The 12,987-nt window shown below is 37.5% G+C and overlaps 1 protein-coding gene across 2 annotated transcripts in view; it reads right to left on the bottom strand.

Moving 5' to 3' along the window:
• Positions 1-12,987, bottom strand: part of FOCAD (focadhesin) — a 321,941-nt gene that overhangs the window by 30,579 nt on the left and 278,375 nt on the right. For both annotated transcript variants that reach the window (XM_028508513.2, XM_036021544.1), the window contains exons 34-35: positions 12,791-12,893; positions 10,824-10,904 (exon numbers count right to left, since the gene is read on the bottom strand). In XM_028508513.2, coding sequence (XP_028364314.1) covers positions 10,824-10,904; positions 12,791-12,893 — 184 coding nt within the window. The remainder of the gene's footprint in view (positions 1-10,823; positions 10,905-12,790; positions 12,894-12,987) is intronic.

Consider the following 12,987-nt stretch of genomic DNA (forward strand, 5'->3'; position numbering starts at 1 on the left):
ATTGTCAACAACCTACAGAATGCAAGAAAATATTTGCAAATTGCATATTTGATAAGACTCTAGTATCCAGAATATACAATGTGATTTTTTTAATTGTCAAAGGACTTGAGTAAATAATTCTCCGAAGGAGATATGCTCAAATAGCCATCAAGTATTTGAAAATATGCTCAACATCATTGTTTATTATGGAAATGCAAATCAAAACCAAATTATATCACTTCACATTCACTGGGATGGCAACAACAACAACGGGAAAAAATGTGCAGGCTTGTTCTCTACAATGATGTGGAGAAACTGGAACCCTCACATGTTGCTGGTAGGAATATGAAATGGTGCAGCCACTGTATAAAAAGTTTCACAGCTCTTCAAAAAATGACACAAAATTAATGTATGATCCAACGATCCCATCATTTCTAGATATATGCCCAAAAGAATTGAAAACAGGAGTTCAAACAAAAACTTGTACACAAATCTTCATATCAGGACCACTCATAATAGTCAAAAGGTAGAAACAACCTGAATGTTAATCAATGTGATGAATGGATAATTAAAATGCATATCCACATAATGGACAAATACTTGGCCATAAAAAATTAAATACTGATATAAGCTAAAACATGGATGGGCCTTTAAAATATTATTCTAAGTAAAAGAGCCAGACATGAATGGTCACACTGTGCATGACTCCATTTACATGTGCAGAACAGGCAAATCCACAGAGAGAGACAGGAGGCTGTCGGTTGCTAGGGGCTGGGGAAGTGGAGTGTGGGGACAGCTGTTCAATGGTTGCAAGGTTTCCTTTTGGGGTGATGAAAACATTCTGGAACTAGGTCATGGTGGTGGTTGCACCACAGTGTAAATGCACTAAATGTCACTGAGTGGTACACTTTAAAATGGTAAATTTCATGTTATGTAAATCTCACCACAGTATATATTTTTAAAGCACAAGAAGCATAGAAAGGGATGATGCAGTCACTGGAAAGAAAAGCAGAATCCATGAGAAAAACTGATCCTATGCAGCTCCTGAAAGATAATTACTGCCCTTAGATTTCTAGGAAAATTAGCAATCTGTGCAATAAACAGCTTTACTTTTGAGTCAGATGAAGTGAGTTAATCACTTTCTGTAATAAAAATACCCTAACATAATTGCTATCTAGTTACTGACCCCACTACTCCACTTGAACTGTACTTATGAAGATTTCTAATTGCTATATAAATGCCAAATTCAAGGGCATTTGTCTTTCTTTGTATACTTTTCTATCTAAAATTGTATCATGTCCTCATTCTTCAAATAAATGCTTCTCTAAACTTCTGTGTTGTTCCTCTGCTGAGTCTCATGGCCTGAGCTCATCTCCTCTCACAGTTCCACATATCACTTTAATGCTGATGACTAGTAAATCCATATTTCGAACTCTGATGTTTTAGACTCGTATCTCCTACTAGAACTATCTCAGAAATCTGCATGTTTTCTTAGGCTAGTTACCAAATATCCTACCTCCTTTCCTCTGCCTCTGCCAACTTGGGAAAGTAGAACTAGTTGTGTGCCTTCCACTGATGTTTCTCTTGCCTCCAACAAACACTTTTTGCTTTTTGAAAATGTTAAAACTCAACACACTTGCTACTTTTCTATTCTATGTTACCAGTAATGGAAGCTTTATTTCTAGTCCATCTTGAGATGTAATACTAGGAGAGCAGACATATTGTCAGGAAGTTAACCGTTGCTATTACAAGAAGAATTTCTCACAAAAGGTAAATGTATTCATAAACATTCACTCATCCAGTCATTAACTGAGCATCTATTAGGTACCAGGAACTGTTCCAAACAGTGGAGGCAGAGCTGAACAAGACAGAATACGTCACTATGCTCACGGAGCTGATATTCCAGTGAGAGGACAAACAGATGTGGAAAAATCAGATGCAGTAAACATAAAAATGCAGTGGTGGAACTTCACTGGTGGGCTATTCCTGTAACTCTGTGCTGCTTATGCACATGTGACAATGTCCCTATACAACACTGGCTGCAAATTGGAGTCTTTGATTTCACAGAAAAGTGAACGAAAATTGAGCTTTTTGTGGGGAGGAGAGTCCTTTTGGCTCATTATTCATAATAATGGCCTGATGAACTGGCAGACAGTAGAATAAATATCTATTCATAGAATTACTTTTTTCTCTCCTATTAAAGACTCGAATAGAATTTTATATTGGATATCACTAACTCATATGCAGATTTCTATTAATTTTTTGTACATCAAGTGTTTTCAAAATTAAATACAATTTTACTCCAGGTCCTTCTACAAAATTCACTATAAAATTGTTGCATTTTCCAGAGGACCTAGGGAATCAGGAAAGACATTCAACCTGCCCTCTAATACCAGGACCCAGAGTGAAATATGACCATTTTCCAGATGTTTTATTGCCTAGACAATGAGCTCTCCTTTGACAGGACAGTAGAACTTTCCCAATAAGTGCATTTTACTGTGCACTTTTCATGTTGCTTCTTTGCTCTTTAGGGCTGATCTGATATCAACCCTAAAACCCTGATCTGACAACCAAATGTCAGAAACAAGGAGAACTTGTAAAATGGAGCATAGGGTTGAAAATTAAGAAAGTGCTATGATACAATAAATCTTCCACTTTTAAAGGGCAGAGAATCACTACCAGATAACAAACAGAATCACACAAAATTTTCCACTACTTGCAGACAATAAATTCTGACACTAGCTGGAATAAAAGAAATTATAATAACTGTAAGGAATGAAGAAAATACTTGACAGTTCCATGCATCTGGAGGTGGGGCAGGGGGTTGTGTATGGAAAGAGAGGGAGTCTGCAAGCCTGGAAGAATGAAGTCACATGGTTCCTTCCCCAGAGATCTTTAGCAATGGACACAGGAATGCAAGTCTCAGCAATGGGAATGGTCAGCTCCCTTACGACAGTGCTTTGTCTTTCAAACAAGTACCTTAGATAAAAGGAAACACTGAAATGCTTTACAGACAATGGATTTGGGGCTGAGAAGACCTAACAGTACTTAATAAGAGGATCCACATATTTTAAAATCCAGTTAAAAAGTTGCTTTTAATCTCTCATCCAGTTGACAGCTTCAAAGAACCCTGATATAAATGGCATATCTGAACATAATGCGTTACAACTGGACCCATTATCACATTTGGCTACACAGATTTCAGATCTGTGCCACAGTGCACATGTGTAAGCTCTCCAGTAAAAGTCTGGTAACAAGTAGGCTAACATGCATTCCCATCACCAGCACGCTGTTTGTGCAGTATGGATGTGTCTTTACTTTGTCCATCTTCAGAGCTGTTTAGGAGCAATTTAGCTTAGAATTATCTATTCCCATATATGGGCTTAAAGCTGTGGATCAATAAATATTTGAAAACTATTACTTGCCAAGTACTCTTCTCAAAGCATTTAGGATAAAATACAGATGTTCTTTCTGCCCTTGAGGAAATTACAATCTAATGAGAAAGACAGGCTTAAGCAAAGAGCCATACAAAATTAAGCAAATCATTATACATAAATAAAGTAGGATGAAACATATAGAAAGAAGACTGTTATGCTAAGTGAAATAGGTCAGTGGGTGAAAAACAAATACCACATGATCTCACTTATAGAGGAATCTAATGAACAAAATGAACTAATGAGTAAAATAGAACCAGAGGCATAGAATCATGGAACAGACTGACAGAGGTAAGAGGGAAGGGGGAGATGGTGACTGACTGAAAGGCGGCAAAGGACCCAAGGGACATGGACAATGGTGAGGGGGCTGATTATAGAAGGGGCGGTGGGCTGGGTGGAAGGAGGAGAAGGGGGAAAAAGTGGGACAACTGTAATAGCATAAACAATAAAATACTTTAAAAAGAAAAAAGAAAAATAACTCCAAATTTTAGAAACTAAAAAAAAGAACACACCCAAAACTGATCTAGAAAGGTATCATACAAGATATCTAAACCCATCTGGGACCATCAGGGAAACTTCTCTCTTCCTCACTGAGGAAAGAATATTTAAATCAGGATGAAAAGGATGAGTAGAAATTTTCCAAAGTCCTCAGAAAACACAGGTAGAGATAATCACAGGATGGCATATTTGTGAGGACTAGGAGATGCTTAGCCTTCTGCCAGAAACTACACTCATGATAGCCACTGGAAACAGTTGATGATTCTGATGCCAGTCAGATTCTGAGAGTTGGTGGGATGTTCTGTCTTAATACCAAGTACTTCAATCACATTCAGTCTTATCAGAAACAAAAACATCCCTGGGTCCCTTAACACCATGAAGGCTGCTCACGGGAGACCAGTACCTGACAGAGAAAGGCAGCTTTGGCCCAGTGGAGATAGGAGATTGGTCACATTTACAGGGACTGAGAAAATGAGCAAATATATTGAGAATAATGGGTGCCAGGTTTCTTACTGTCAGAGAATTTCCAAATATGAAAAGAGGGAAAGGTAGAGTGAATGAACCCTGTGGCGTTGAACTGTAATTGGAGATATTAGTGTAAACTTGTGGTCATGTATATATATGTGTGACCACAAGTCTCTCTCTCTCTCTCTCACACACACACATTTTTACATATGTATATATGTAAAAATTAATATAGACATGAGAAGGGGTGGGGAGGGAGAAGGAGGAGAAAGCAGGGAAAACAGAGAAGGGGAAAGAGAATTTCCTAACTGTCCCCTGAAAGGGCCTGGGAACAGTAATTACCCCAGCAGCAATGGCATAAACTGTGGCCAGATCTTGGTGTCTAAATATTATTCTGCACCAGGAGGAACCTGAGCTATCTGGCTTCTACAAGGCTGAGGCTGATATAGAATGAGCCTAAGAACACCTTGTGCCACAAAGAAAGAAAGTATCTCAAAGAACTATAGGATCATATCAAAACGACACAAGAGCCAACTTTAAGAGGCTCTTACTGATCTAATCTGGCACAATCTGAGGACCAAAACAATAATTAAATAAAAATTAAACAAAATGGGAATTTAGTAGTCCATACAGAGAAGGAAGAAAGGAATGAAAGAAGGAAAGGAAGGAAGGGAGGGAGGGAGAGAGGAAAGAGAAAGAAAGAAAGGGGCTCATTATCAGTAGTATAATGCCTACTAAATGTAAATGGAATGACAGAATTTTAAGAATTACTTTTGACACATTATAGCAATAATTAATGCAGGCAAAAACACATTAATGAATATTAAAACTAATGGGTGAAAGTAGGATAAAGTCTCAAAATACTGCCACACATAATCCTAATTGATGATAAGGGGAAAACACAAACTTCGTAGTAGAGAAATCTGGAAGCAGCCCCTTATGTGATCAAAGCTAACATCATCAGGGGAAGGAGGCAGACGGCACCTGCCACCTGATGGGATTTGGTGAGAAGAGCAGAGCTTCAGGTCCATGGCATTCCTGCCAAAGATGACTGACCTGATTGTCTATGAGGAACAACAGGAAACTCAAACAGGAGAATGTTCTATAATAGACCTTGCTTCTAATTTTAAAACATGTTGAAGTCATGAAATACAAAGAATAACTGAGGAACCGTTCAGACTGATGGAGACTGAAGAGATATGCTAAATAAGTACAGTGTGACCGTCAAAATCAAATTCTTTTTATGCTAAAAACATCACTTGGCCTGCCAGTGAAACCTGAATAGAATATCAGATAAAAGGAATATAGGAGTTAGCTGACTATTTTCATTTTTTTGTAAGTTTGAAATTATTTCAAAATAAAAAGTAAAAGAAAAAAGGTACATTAAAAAACTGCCTAAAATTTAAATAAAAGTAAACAACCTCTTGAATAGTAAATACAGGTAAAAATGTTTACTCCTTCTGGCAATGAAATTCAAATTAGAGTCTTAAGTTATCCTTTTATACCTGCCTGGTTTTGACTGTAGTCATTTGTTTGTCTACGTGCTGGTTTGCTTTGTAATTTGGTAACTAGATAGGGTTTAATCTTTACTTCCTTTTCTAAGCACTGTTTCACAAAGTAATTCACAAGCTCATAATCCTTACCAAAACTATAAAGACAGTTGATTCCATTATTTATTTTCTCCACTTTATAGGAGCAATTGAGGATAAGAGACTTCAGCAGCTTGCCTGAAGGTACTTAGCCAGTAGTGGCAGAAGTGGGCATGAACCCTGGCAGTCTGACTCCTGTGCTTTAACCTTCCTGATGGACTGCTTTGCATGCTCATGCAGGGCAGAGGTACTGAAACCTGCTACCACCCTTTGAAGAGGAAGGAGGTCACGCCGTCCCTTTAGTCACCAATTAAAAATTGCTGAGAGTTATCCTAAGGAAAGCTATATGCACAAGAGAGAGAATTACATAAAGATGTTCTCCATAATAGAAAAATTTTAGATGACCAATAGGGAAATAGTTAATTTTGATTAACTTGATGGAATATTCTACAGTCACTTAAAAATGGATAATTATGGAGATATGTGAAAAAGTTACATGTTAATATAATACTAAGGTACAAATACAAAGTATATGTACACTTTTTTCATTTTTTTTTATTAAATACTTTTGGATTTTATTGTTGTTCAAGTGCAGTTTTCTGCCTTTTCCCCCCATCACTCGCCACCACCCCAGACATCTACACCTTCATCCCATTTCTACCCACCTTGGTTTTGTCCATGTGTCCTCTATAGTCGTTCCCGTAAACCCTTCACCCTTCCCCCCATTACCCCCTCCCAGCTCCCCTCCGGTTACTGTCAGTTTGTTCTTAATTTCAATGTCTTTAGTTATATTTTGCTTGTTTGTTTTGTTGTTTAGGTTCCAGTTAAAGGTGAGATCATATGGTATTTGTCTTTCACTGCCTGGCTTATTTCACTTAGCATAATGTGAAATATGTAAAAATTGTGAGTACATAAAAGCAAATTAAAAAGTAAAATTCAAAAACAATAGATGCTGTTAGAGAGTCATGGGGATAAAAACTGGTGACATTTTTTGCTTCTATATATTTTCATGGTGTTTACAACAAAAACAGAAATCAAACACTCCCAAAACATACCCATTAACAAACATCTAGAAAGTGATGCAAGGATTCTTTTCATACTTTTCTCCAAGCCTCCCTTTGGAGGAGATCGTTGGTGAGCACGTCCATATACATGGGGAGTTGTTAAATTTGTCAAAAGCAGATAACAAAGTAATATAAATCTTATGATTTAAGATAATATAAGATACACATCTGGAAGGACATATGCTGAAACATCTACTGTGGCTTGCAGGTGGTAAGATTGTAGGGGATTTTTTTTTCTTCTTTATACCATTATTAAACTTAGTGTTATTTATACACATGTATCCATTTTTAATAACCTTTTAAACAGAATTGTATAGGGTAATTATTACTAAATTAAAATACTTTAAAGTAACAATCTTGGCAACTGAGCCCACAATTTCATCAGAAAAAATAGGACAACTTTCTCATATCATTTATTTTATAGAGTTCACTAACTGTGCTTCTTTGGCTAGACTGGTCAACAATTATATCTCATATTAGCAGTCCAAAATGATTGATAATATACCAATTTATAGTTTATATATAAGCCCAATACTTATACATACAGATCACTGACCAATGAATTCATATCAACAAAAAATGCTATTCATAATGACTTTCTTATAAGGATTTAGATATATTTCCCTCAAATAATACTTCTTACTGTTAACTTCAAAGTCTAACAGAAAAATAGAAGCTTAGAAAATTAGTCACATGCCCTAGCAACAGAATGATAAGAAAAATAATCCTAAATTGTTAGATTCAAATACCTAATGTTAGCACCAAAAAATAAATGATTATTTCATTAAGAATTTTTAATACATTTTAAGTGCTTTATAAAAAAGTAAATAAAATCTTGAAATCTGAATATTCTATGAGGTTGAAAAAAAAGCAAAGATCAGAAGTCAGAACAAAAATAAATGATTAGAAAAGAAGCAAAAATAAGTCAAAGTTCACAGGCCCTTAAGGGGACAAACAATTCCATGATACAAAGAATTCAGTGATCAGCAAATTTTAAGCCTAGCATAGTCAAGAAATGTCCATAGGAATAGACAATGACAAAGGTTAAGGAATAATACATCTGCTTGGAAGGCTAGGGCTATGAGGAAAGAAAAGAGAGTGGTTACAGGGTATAGAAAAAAAAACAGTGATATTCAAAAGTATTAACTGAAGTCTTTAATAACTGGATGGAATTTCACCTATTAGTTGTGGTTTGAAAATGTAGGCCTGCTATGAACATTTATGATTCCATGAACATCTTGTATATTCTTTCACACGAGAAAAACTCTCAGCATCAGAGAGCAGATGAGTATTTTCACCATCTCAAATTTGATCACCTAAACTGAGATTGTGATGCCCAATCTCCTGGCATAAGTGTGGCAAAGGGATAACTCAATCCATTTTCCTTCTTCTGATGAGTTATTAAATGGTACACAGAGGCAATGAAGCCAAGCTCTCCCTAAAGTTTGCTCTCTTCTGCCTATGCCAAGCTTGATTTTTATCCTCGAAAGGCATTTCTTCCTCAAAAGAGCTCACCAAAGTTGTCATCCTTCCTATCAGCGGCTCCACTGGGCTCTGGTGAATGACATCCAGACATTTAAACTCAAAAGCTGCTTCAGAAGGGAGTTATTAAAATTCAAATGAGCTGGGCATATTGAAGAAGAAAACACTCCTTTGCACGCACACCTCCGCATTTGGTCATCCCATTTAGCCCCATAGAGCAGGGTCTGGTTTTGTTTTTGTAAATGGGCCTGGGAGACTGAGGTCAGCCTCCCACGGCCCCCACTCCTCTGGGGTCATCATTAGTAATGTGTAAGGCTGAATAGATTTTTCTCTGAATCTAGTCAGCAAACCTGACAAGAAGGCAGCCCTCTCCCACAACCTGAAAATACCAAAAATCTGATTGATAATAGGGCATTTTTAATACTTCATTTATCTATTTTAAAATAGCACTTGGGAAGACCGCATGTATCGTCACTGATGCCAGCCTCCTGATTTTTCATTTAACAGCAGAACATTTCCTGTTGTGCCATGACTGAGCAACCGTACAGATTTACATGCGACTAACAATTTCACACAAGATTCAGAGAAAATTCATCTCTGCCAAGAAATATGGATCTAGGAAGCCAAGTGATAATTTATCCACTAGAAAAGAGTCTATCTTTCATTTGACCTTAGGATTTTTTTTTCTCATGGAAATGACCTTACATTATCATCATTTAAAAATTTTATAAGAGCTCTGGCTGGTGTGGCTCGGTGGATTGAGTGTCGGCCTGTGAACCTAAGGGTCAGTCGTTTGATTCCCAGTCAAGGCACATGCCTGGGTTGTGGGCCAGGTCCCCAGTTAGGAGTGTGGGAGAGGCGGCAGATGAGTGAAACATTGATGTTTCTCTCCCTCTCCTTCTCCCTCCCTTCCCTTCTCTCTAAAAAATAAAGAAATAAAATATTTTTAAAAATAAAAAAATTTTTTATAAGATATCAGTGAGCAATCTAACAAAAAATTGAGCAAAAATATGTAACTCTAGAATTATTCTAGGCATGGAAATTTTAGATGTTCCTTTGGTGAAAATTTAATGACTTACTAATGAAGACATTTCTATTTATAATATCTACTTTAAATATACTTGATTTATATTTAAACAATTGTCTCTGGGTTGATATGGCAGCATGGCACTTTAAACAATTAACTCCTCATTGTGTGTCATATATGACATGTTTATATATAAATATTTATGTGCAACAATGATATAACCATACATCAGTTTCCACTAAGGATACGGAAAAGCAAACCAGGCTAACTCATGACTCTGGGATAATGGCACAATTTCTAGAACTCCAGAAACTAAAGGAATTCATCTCCAAACTATGAGAGTAGTTTAAAATCTGGAAATTCCAGGGATTACTATACTCAGTTGGAAATCAGACGATGTGACATTTAATATCCCTTTCAATGGTAAGATTTTATTCTTCCACAATCTTCATTAATCAGATTTCTTCATTTTCATTTGTGAAAAAACTTCCCCTAAAGTTGGGATGGCCTTGTGATACACACATTGGTTTTGTCCAGACTGGCCAAAGCAGCCCAAGGAAGAACGAAACTTGCAAATATCAGTGAAAGATTACTACATGGATGAAACTGGTTCCTGAGCTGTGCCATGTTCAGTTCGAATCCGTCTTTTCCTCACAGCAGTGAATAGTGCATGTATATCATTAAAGAGTGTTTATTTAATAACATATATGGCATTATTTTGGCTCCAGTTAAAACAAAAGGCACTCAATCTCTGTCTTCAGATTGCTTGTGCTCTAATGTGGTGACAGCAAGAAAGAATCACAAAGGGAAAAAATGTTTGCAGAGAAAAAAAAACATAAGCTAAAAATAAATCCCAGAGCCAGTGATTCCAACAGCATGGGGTGATCATACGAGGTTCAGGGTGAAGGCCTACTTCCAAGTCAGGCCCTGAAATACAAACTGCACCCAGGTCTGTTTTCTCTTTCTAGGTCACACTCACTTGAAACTGACAAGAAAAGTAACATGTGCTTATACTTTTGAAATAACCAAGTGGAAGATGAAGGTCTTCACAGAGCCCCCCAAAGTCAGATATGGTGATTCTAAGAGACTACACAGTGTGTATGCTTCATGTACCACCTTTTGTAGCTGGGATCCTGACTACCTCTATTGCAAAGATGCTCTAGAAGAAGAAAATATTCACCCCTTCAGATTTGTGTCGTTTAATTACACAGAAGCATGCTCGGGGCACACAAACTTACTTAATATGTAGAAAAAATGATAAAATGTAAGAAATGTGTTTACTTGCCTTTTTTTCCTCCCGTAATGAAGAAGCCAATGGCTGCTCTAATAAAACTGCTTTCAGGCAAATAGCTATAGTCAGTAGGAACTGTGGAGACAGAAAATGATCAAATTAACCAATGAACTTGGCGGGACTAATGAAGGGAAGATAATGATCTCATGCTGCCATATCAACCTAGAGACAAACCAGAGATGTTCATGCCATTAATCTCAGCACAATACTCTGTGGCTGAAACTAATTCTATTAGATTAAAGTGACTGGCCTTGAAGTAATCACTTAGGCTATGTAAGCTATTTAAAAATGGCAGTAAACCTAGTAGAAGCTGAAAACCACAGGGGAGGAAAATCTTACTGAAGTGGTTAAAAAAATCCTTTCCATCCTGTCACATCAATGTGCCCCAATCCTGTGACCTCCTTAGTGTCGCCAAGGTTGCTGGGCTTCCAGGCTGAGACCACCATTCTGGGAGTCACTTCAACACATCCTGAATCAGATATACGAACTATGAAATGTAATGATCAGTATTAATAGCAACCAGTCTCTTACTTCATACAGCAGGGACTTCTAAGTGACCAACATGTACAAATAACCAGATGTTGCTGACCTGGAACAGTGAGGCGGTGACATTTATGCTCATTGAGTCCGGGGAGTTTCCTAGATTCATTCCCTCCCAGTCCCCCATAATTGTTGCATGAGATGGTTTTTACTGCAATAAATGGCTCAATTGGAAAATTCCATCAGAAACAAGTAGCTGTACTTTTCCAGACATACAATCATTTGTTCCCGAGAACCTGAGTGTAGGATGATTCACTGTGATCTGACTTGAGGGTGACCATATGTGGGCCAGGCCGTGTAGCCCAGAACATTTAAAAGCCTATGTAAAAAAGCAAAAGCCTGACATAAACGTGCTATTCTACCAGGACACTGTGGGAGCACTGCCCTTCAAGACTCGCATTACTAAGGGTTTCCTCTGATGACTAAGTTTTTTCTCTCCCCATTTTAATACGACAGCTGTCCAAAGTTCATTATGTTGGGAATGCTGTGGAATAATGTCCTATTTCTGCAGCTGGGGAGTGATTGAAAGTAAGGGAGACAGTAATTACAGGGGCCCACGTTCATGGTAATGCTGTCCACAGACTACCTGTCAGGGGATATGTGAACCTAGGTTTTAATGAGGAATCTTTGGCACCTAAACCCCTCTGGCCTGGGTCCAAGAGAGCCAGTGGGTCAAAGTTCTATAAAGAACAAGGAGCAGATACAGATCCCACTACATTATAGTGATGCCTCCCCAGAAAATCTTTAAGTGCAAACATAAATTAAGCATATAGAAATTGCAAATATTTCTTATTGCTTGTTATAAAAAAACTGGAAATAGAAAAAGCCTTATTATATTAAGACCTAGGATTTCAGTTTCAGACAACAAGATGCACAACTTTAAATGTACTTACCCCATTATTTCCTCAAAAGGAGAAGCCAGAAGAACTCCGGCCATATATGAAGAGATTTTTAATGAAATACAAGTGGTACACAAACCTTGATTATTACATCTAGTAAAGTAAAACGAACTCTGCTCAAAGCTTTAAGGACCTCACTTCTTTTTTCTGGATTTGTCATTAAACTAACTCTGTATATAAGTTATGCAATGTTTCTGAGCTTCAGGTTCTTCACCTGTAAAATATGGGGTCAGATGTAATTTCTAAATTGTTCTCTGAGGGAGCAGAAAGGAAGAGTGAAAAGAGCATGAGCTTTGGAGGCTAACAGATCTGAGTTTAACTACTGTCCACCACTAACTGCCACATGACCCTGGGTAGGTCAGGAAGCCTTTCCACGGCCCATTTTCTGATGTAAAACAGTGATGGGAATACCCATACCCATCACTGAGGGTTGTTGTAGAGATGAATGCTCTTAACAGAGTACATAGCCCCACTCCAGCAATCCCTGCTTTCAGATCCAGTGTTCTACGGCTTTAATCTTACCAGAGGTTCTACTTTGACTTGAGGACAGAGTAGATAGGTGAAGATGTCCTAGAAGCCAGATTGCATTGGACTGAAGACCAATCACCCCAGACACACTGATGACCTATGGATGAAAATGTAACAGTTCAGTGATGGCTCACAATCTAAACTCCATTCAATAAAAGGTCATTCACAGAAAGTCACTAATTATTTTATGA

This window comes from Phyllostomus discolor, chromosome 3 (assembly GCF_004126475.2).
Source record: "Phyllostomus discolor isolate MPI-MPIP mPhyDis1 chromosome 3, mPhyDis1.pri.v3, whole genome shotgun sequence".
Classification (NCBI taxonomy): domain Eukaryota; kingdom Metazoa; phylum Chordata; class Mammalia; order Chiroptera; family Phyllostomidae; genus Phyllostomus; species Phyllostomus discolor.